We start from the raw sequence: 8,305 nt of genomic DNA, 5'->3' as shown, positions 1-8,305 counted from the left end.
ACTGGATAGATGGAATGTATGAACTAAACACACAATATGGAAGTAGGAACTATAGAAAAAGAAAAAGATCTTTATGCAGGAACTCCATAAAATCACAGCTCAATAGAATATGTCAGATTATAAGAGGAGAGTATGGGGGGAAAAAATTACTCTAATCAGCTAAGTAGGTTACCATTTTTGTTTTATTCTAATGATTTATTGTCCTTTTATCAAACCTGTTATTAAAATGTGCAAAGATAGGTGCAACAGTATAAAAATTACCTAACTTTATCTATTATTTTACCAAAACACACAGTTAGTGATAAAGTGAAAAAAACATATCTTTAAAAATAATTTATGTAGTCACACATTTCTTTACACTTTTACATAAAACTTTTTATCAGATAACCACAAAAATATAAGTCTGGGTGGAACTATTGTAAAAAAAGAAAATCTTCAAAATGACCGTTTTTCTATACATGCTATGGAATTTACTGTTAATAATAAAACAAATGAGTACCACTGAAATAAAAATTATATTATTATGGTAATTACAAAGAATTGAAAAAATTATCAAAACCATTGTAATTATTATAAAAAAGTAACTACCTCAGTGCTTAAAAAAATCAAAACAAACTTTGGAACAACATATTTTCACATTTCTCAATGGCATTTATTTAAAAACAGTATTAAGGGCTGTATTGTGTTAAAAAAATTCAGATACTTTTATCTATGTACATCAGATGACACAAACATTGTACAAATGAATTCAAGTTCTTCACCTTCTGCTGCCATAAAAAATTGTGAATAGAGACCATCCTCTTTGACACCTAAGATTTCATCAGGAGATCTGTAGTTCCTGAATAGGTGAAGTTGAGCAGGAAGTCTGTCAGCTAATACTGCAGTCACAGTCACTCTAATAAGAGAGAAATATGGACTATTAATCAACTCTGAAATCACTAATGAAGAATCAAGAAACATAGTATACAAGTTATGCACTAACAAGAAAAAAAAGTCACAGTTTCAGCTAATAAAGAAGTCACTAGTAATCTAATTACTTGTCATTAAGTTCCTCAAACTGATAAATAAAAAGCAAAATTACATGTCTTATAAGCTTCTCAATCACTCATTACTTTCCCATTTTTTCTAGATCATTCTCATATTATATGTGCATGCAACCAGTGCCATATGCAAGGGTAATTACTACATGTTGAAGTTTACAGCCTTTATCACTATAAGGAATCCAAAACATTTTGAAATAAAAAGATATGATGGAGTGTAATAACAGTTAACTGTTAAAATTCCAAAGAGCTTGTTTTCCAGGAAAAATTAACGTAGAAAAAAAAAAAACAGAAACTAGTCAAAAATTCTCTGTTTTGGTATTCAAAACTTATGAAGCATAAACAAAAACTAAAATATAGATGGAAAAAAAAGTCATAAATGAGAAAACAAAACAGAAATCCTAGGTACCAGAAAGGCTTTGTCTCATACTGGGAAAAACTAGGACCCTCTTTTCTTTTTGGTGTTCATGAACTAATAATTTTGAACATCTCAAAAAAATGTTTCTGGACAGGATGGGTGAGGTTAAATACAGGATTTTTATTCTGTAATAGAAAAGACAAATTACTCAATTCCACAACATTTTAGGCAATAGTCCTTTGCCTGGTGTGAAGAAGATATAACACAAAAAAAAGACTCTTCACAGAAAACCATCAATACAACAATACCCAATAAAATTACTCATGAAAACTCGTAGAGGATAACAACTATGAAACACATTTTTACACAATGTTTTGAACAACCATGTATATATTCTTATTAAATTTCAAGTACATCCTTGCAGCCAATCCTGATAGCCACCAAAACCAATTTGATCCTCCATTTATTGACCTCAATGGAAAGGTTTTCATGCAACTTTATGAACCTAGTCCATAAACTTTTTTGGTATCCATACAAGAGCCCAAATCGAATTACAAAGTTGCTAAGTGAGATAGGACACAAGCTTTGTAGGAGTGATATCAGTGTAACTAGATATATGAAATATAATAAGGAAATGAAAATACAGTACATTAACATGCTCTTAAAAGTAAATGAAAATAAATAAAAATATGCATCAACTAATTATCTCTGTAAAATGAAACGGCACAAAAAACTTGAAATTTCATCATAAAGTAAGTAAATACAAGAAAATATGTAAAAGCAACAAAAAAGTTTTACCATAATCAGTAATTTAATTCAACATTAACAACAATGACAAAAGTAAATATACACAATAAACAGAATGGCTTCAAATGAAATTAAAAATAATTTTGCCCTGGTTATTAGTGTGTTGTTAAGATGATTATGATTATAAATAGAGGTAGTCAAACAGAGTCAGGCATATAAAAATACTCTAAAACTATGCTAAATAAATGGCTTGGTAAAAGAGATGGATGATAGATAACAAAAACAACAACTTATATTATAAAAATGAGAGATTCAACTAGAGTTATCTAGCTGAAAGATATTACTTATTCTGAATGTCATTTATCTTTGTCCATGAAAGAATATTAAATCCAAAAATAGGTAGCTCAGATGGCCAGGATGGTACTTACTAAAATGTTTACCTCCAGGTTTAATAACATAATTAATACTAACATGTACCAAAAATACTAACACATGTATATCAATGATAATTCCATACACAGACCAGTTTGACCAAAGTAATGCTTGTTCAACTTTCAGCAACAAAAAAGAACATTATATTTTCTGAAATGAATAATTATTTTATTTAAAAATTTATCTTGTGGCTTTGTATGGACATTAAATGCAATTGCATGATGTTCCAGCTAGGAACATAAAGGTGACAAATACAAAATACTACTTAAACACATCTGAATTGTTGGATATTTTACTGTTCATGTAGTAACTTTCTAATGCTAATATAACCTCTCTTTCTCTCAAAAGTTCAATTATATTTTATGAGTATCCAAAATAAATTTTCAGTTAAAATATCAAACAGTAAAGTGAAATGTTATTTTCACTTTTCAGCAAATAAGAATTGTCTGAACATATATACAGTTTGTACATTGAAATGTTTTTAGTTAAATGAACTGAAATGCTTCAAAAAACTGTTATTAAAAATGGTAATAAACATACTTGACATTTCTTATGTCAGTCATTACAGTGTCTTCTCCTAATTCCTTTTTTAAAAACTGGTCCAAGAGCTGAGAATCATATGGGCGGGATCCTACAAACACCTTGTCCTTCAGTCGAAAATACAACTGTAAACATTCTTTCGGTTTCTTTCCTAAGTGATGAGACAGAAAATATGATAATAATAAGTTTAAGCAAACAAACCTGGAAACATTGTGTTTTATATATGTTACAATTTTGTCTTTCTTTTTATCTTTAAATGTAAAAAAAATTTTATATTTGAAACAAGAAAACTGTAAAATCAGAAGCTAAAACATTTACAGTTTTATCTATTTCTAAAATAGCCAAGTTTATTTCCTCATTTACTTAATTTGCAATGGAAAACATTATAATTAGATAATGTTTCAACATAGTAATTCAATTTTACTAATGACTCATATTTTCATTTTATTTATAACTTATGAAACACCCCTGAGAGAGTGAAGTTTCATATAATTTTAGTTATAAAATAAATCGTTTTTCTGAGAAGTATTATTTTAACACAACATAAAATTCAAGAACAAGGGGTAGTCCCATCCATTTAAAAAAAACTGATCAATTACATATTTATTGAGCCTTCCTATAAGCTCCCTTAAATTTACTGCATTCACCAAAACTGAAGACAAACCATTTCAAAGGCCAACCACCCTGTTTGAAAAATAAAAGTCAAAGTTGAAGATGACTCCCACAATACTAAATTTCATATTTCTGCCCACTTGTCTTACCATTGTCATCACTAAGTAGAAAATATGATGATGCATTAATACTCTGAATTTCCTTAATAATTCTGACTGCTTCAATCAGACATACTCTAAGTTTTTAGCCTGTCTTTGTAGGACAACTTTTCCTTCCCAGGTTGAATTTAGTATCCCAGTCATTTCATAATCATAAAAAAAATCCTTCTGTTATTATCCATTAAAGGCCCTACTCCCATCCTAACATTTTGCTCATTCTTAGTTTTTAAAGAAATCATTACTATTAATTTTTACATTTTGGTATTATTTAATGTTTAGAGTGTTTATTTTAGTCAGACTAGTTCCAAATATACGGGTAATCTAAAGTTACATCATTAGGCATCATTTACTGTGTTTTTAGATAGTTGGTTGTAGGTACTTAGAGTATTTTAGGATACTAAAGTTATTACACTGCAAAAAAAAAAATATTAATACAAATGTAAGCTTAATAAGAAAGATAATTTATTTAAATTGAGAATTAAAATCATAGTTCCCACTATTATTTGGTAACTATTAACTCCTGTAAATTAGATAGAATTGGTAAAATTAGTTAAAAAGTGTAACCAGATGTGAACATCTCTATTTGTAGTACTAATAACTAATAGTACCATTAATAATTAAAGGGTATTTTAAAGTTATGTTTATCTTGGATTTAATCTATATATTGTAAAATAGCTTAGTTTAGTTAAATTTATATTTGATGGCTACCGATATACCTAATACTATAAAACTTTTAACTTATTATCTTATTGCTTTAATGAGATATAACTATTTTTGTTCAACATACATTACATGCCTCTCCAATCTCTCTCTCTTTAAATATATGTCAATAATTTTATCTCAAATTTTACTGGACAGGTTTATAACCACCAGAAGAACCATATACTGAGTTAAATAAATCAGATGATTGATTGCTTTCTACTGTGAAAGCCGATAGTTCACAATGTGTGTGTGTGTGTGTGTGTGTAAAGACATTGTTCTAAGGTATAATGGAAAGTTTTAAAACTATTTATAGATTAATCAAAAAGCCAGACAAATTATAACAATTCTGGGACATTCTATTCAAGTGCCTGATGCATTTTCTGTGTACTAAAATGAATATTTAAAACCTACATGAACTATATATAGCCAATATAGTTAGAATAAAATAAGGTTACAAAAGCAGGCACCCAAGTTCAAACAGGCATCAAGGATAAGGTAAGTGCTTCATTTCTTGTTTTTTATGTATATTTTTTATTTATTGTTATATATTTGTTAACAGAAGTAACTAAAATGTAAGAATTAAAAACTCAAGTTAAATAAGAGAACTTAAATGAAAAAATTTCAATAAAACAGAATGAAATACTAAGTATTTTTGTCATTTTATTGTGTGTGTGTGTGTGCAACATTTTACATAGATGTGATTCAACTAACATTTCTTTTTAGGTTTGATAAATACTGGTTGGGAAAGGAGCAAATAAATAAATAAATAATCCTATTCTTTTAAATCAACTAATGCACACACAGTTGGTGAATCAAATGACTAATCTGTACTGAATATATTTCTCTTTTTTACTCTGTTATGCCCAAAGTGCATTGGGTTATTATTACTTAGGTCCTTGTAGTGTACACCAGTGCTTCTCAAAGATGGTTCCTTGACAAACATCTATGGGTTCCACAGAATGCAAGAGTTATGCATATTCTAATGTGTAAATACATACTGGTCACATAATTGCAATCCAACTACATCATAGTTCTTTATCAGTATAGTGGGTTTCATAATGACCCAACATAATAACAAGTCACTGCATTATTTTAAGTTCGTGAGCAAGAATAGATACAAATGGGTGCTGGAGTCATGTAAATTTTTATTATTTGAAAGAGCACACTTTTCAGTATGTGTGTATGAAATGTTTCATGCTTTGCATGTATTTGTGTGAGTATATATCTGCATTACACATATGTACTCTGTCTGGAATTACTGATATAGTATTGCTGTAACATTTTTTGTAATGAGTTCTGTGAAGGGTTCCATGACACAAATTTGATGCCAGAAGAGTTCCACAGATCCAGAGGTTGAGAATCACTGATATATACCTACAACGTACATTTCTATTTCATTAATTTCTTGTTTTCATTTTTCACTTTGGACATTTTTTTATTTTCATTGACTAAAAAAACATGTACCTTATTTTAAGTTACTTTTTAACTGTGGTTGAGACAATATATAGAGCATTCCAGCACTTCTCTTTCTTTGGTACTTGAGCAATAGTTTAAGTTTTTTTCTTTTCCTCATGAGTGGGCGTACAGGGACAACCTCAAAAGGCTAAATAGTCCATTGTTGTCTGTATGTTATATTTCCAAATTTAATACAGAGTAAATGCAAGTTTTATGAAATCATTTTGAACTATGAATTTAAATGATTAGCTTAATACAAAACAATTCTTGAGCTATAACCTACAACTTAAAAGGGAACAGTAAAATGAAAATTTTGAGCTCTGACCTTGGGCTAAAGCAAGAGCCAAAATTCCACCAGTGCTAGTGCCAGCTATCCAGTCAAAACATTTAACAAGGTCGCATCCAACACATGTCTCCAGTTCCATCAAAATCCTTATAAGAATGAGGCCCCTAATTCCACCTCCATCTAAACACAGCAGGTTATCTGTTTTTTTTCCATATTGGTCTATATGGGAATCTACCACATCAAAGCTGCCCAGAGATGATGTACCAAACTGTTTCCTTGTGAGAGCTGCATTTACAACAGCTGCACTGATGATATGATCATACACTATAAAAAGAATTCATTTAATCTTAATCTTAAAGCATGGAAGAAATCTTATGCACAAACAAATATGAAAAACTGCAGACATTTGATATATAAAGGTTGAATTCTCTAAAGCATAAAGTTTTTAGTATTGTTCAGTCAAAAATACCTCTATAACAGATGGTAACACTTTAACATAAGTTTTATCTACCATCCATGTTAGTCAAAACAAAACTACAAGTTAATAAAAAAAAACAAGTGATACTATTAGAAAATACACAATTTAATCATGCAATGGTCAGGTCAATGTTTGAATCTATAATACTTAGTATATAATAACAAAACTTTCAGTAGTTGCCACTGAGCTGTAATTTTGTTGTATCAAATAATGTTTCTTTGACTGGCTATTCTACAACAGATGACATCAGGGTCTATCAAGTGTCACAATGCTGCTAGGAAAGAAAGTTACTGACAAACAACTGGAAAGGATTGTATAGTGAAACAGGTGAGATCATATCTCACTTGATCAATTACTTCAGTATTGGTCAAGATCTTGCTATCTCCAACTGTTGGTTTGTTTCTTGTTAAACACAAAGCTACACAATGGGCTATCTGTGTTGTGCCCACCACATCATGAAATCTGGCTTTTAGCCTTCAGGCTAACTAATGAGTCACTGGCAGGCACCAACTGTTGGATAGCAGATAAAAAACCAGTCCAAAATTTGCTTTTTTCAGCTACACACACAGGAAATCATGGTTTTAAGGGTCCAAACTGTGCAAGTATGGTAAGTGGCATGATGAGCTTAGTTTCTCTCACTTATGATATAGCTATCTAAATAATAAAATCAGGATCAATGTTATGCTGAATCTTTACAATTAGAGAAATTTGTTTTTGTGACTTCAAGGATAATTTCTTGTGAATTAGTTACTTACACTTCACTATAAACTTACTAGTTGCCATTGTGTATTAAACTCTGCATGTGTTATAATTCCATTCACATGTTATTTGGGTGACTGGGAATTCCCACTGTTTATTATAAGCAACAGTTCCTCACAGGTCTGTATAAGGTAGCTAATCATGATTTTTGGAGGTACCAGAGAAACTTAGTGCCTCTCCATTGACAAGTACTTTCAAATAAAGTGACACATGATCAAAACATATCTTTACCTGTTGGAAGCAAAACACACTTCAAACCGAAACCAAATACAGTTTAGCATATAAATCCATCATACCCTAATGGTATAAATACTATTAAAATAAAAAGAGGCCAGCATATAACTCACTCATTTTGCTTTTTGACAGAATTTCAGAATCCAAAACAAGAGAAAGTAAACAGCATATAACTATCAACTTCTATCTGTTGACACTATCATATCATCCATAGTGGTAAAAGAAGAACATATTACATGTTGTCAGCAATGCATAGTTCAAAGTAAGAGAAAGCAGTTAGCATACAACTACCTCCTTAAACCATAGAAAAATTACCGTAATTTTCGGTGTACAAGACACACTTTTTTATCCCAAAATTTAATGTCAAAATCTGCTTGCGTCCTATACACCGAAGATATGAATAATATATATGTATATATACGATATACACAAGCCATGTGTAAATATATTTAAATAGGCATACATAGTTTAGTTCAATTGATGTGTTATTTATAACAATAGTAG

At 29.9% G+C, this 8,305-nt stretch overlaps 1 protein-coding gene across 1 annotated transcript in view; it reads right to left on the bottom strand.

Moving 5' to 3' along the window:
- LOC106466132 (85/88 kDa calcium-independent phospholipase A2-like) overlaps window positions 1–8,305 on the bottom strand; it is a 47,221-nt gene that overhangs the window by 14,288 nt on the left and 24,628 nt on the right. The window contains exons 8-10 of the mRNA XM_013926370.2: window positions 6,370–6,654; window positions 3,118–3,268; window positions 762–895 (exon numbers count right to left, since the gene is read on the bottom strand). Coding sequence (XP_013781824.1) covers window positions 762–895; window positions 3,118–3,268; window positions 6,370–6,654 — 570 coding nt within the window. The remainder of the gene's footprint in view (window positions 1–761; window positions 896–3,117; window positions 3,269–6,369; window positions 6,655–8,305) is intronic.

Source organism: Limulus polyphemus, unplaced genomic scaffold (genome assembly GCF_000517525.1).
Source record: "Limulus polyphemus unplaced genomic scaffold, Limulus_polyphemus-2.1.2 Scaffold2163, whole genome shotgun sequence".
Classification (NCBI taxonomy): Eukaryota; Metazoa; Arthropoda; class Merostomata; order Xiphosura; family Limulidae; genus Limulus; species Limulus polyphemus.
The sequence above is the reverse complement of the archived record's forward strand: the minus strand, read 5'-3'. Positions and strand labels throughout refer to the sequence as shown.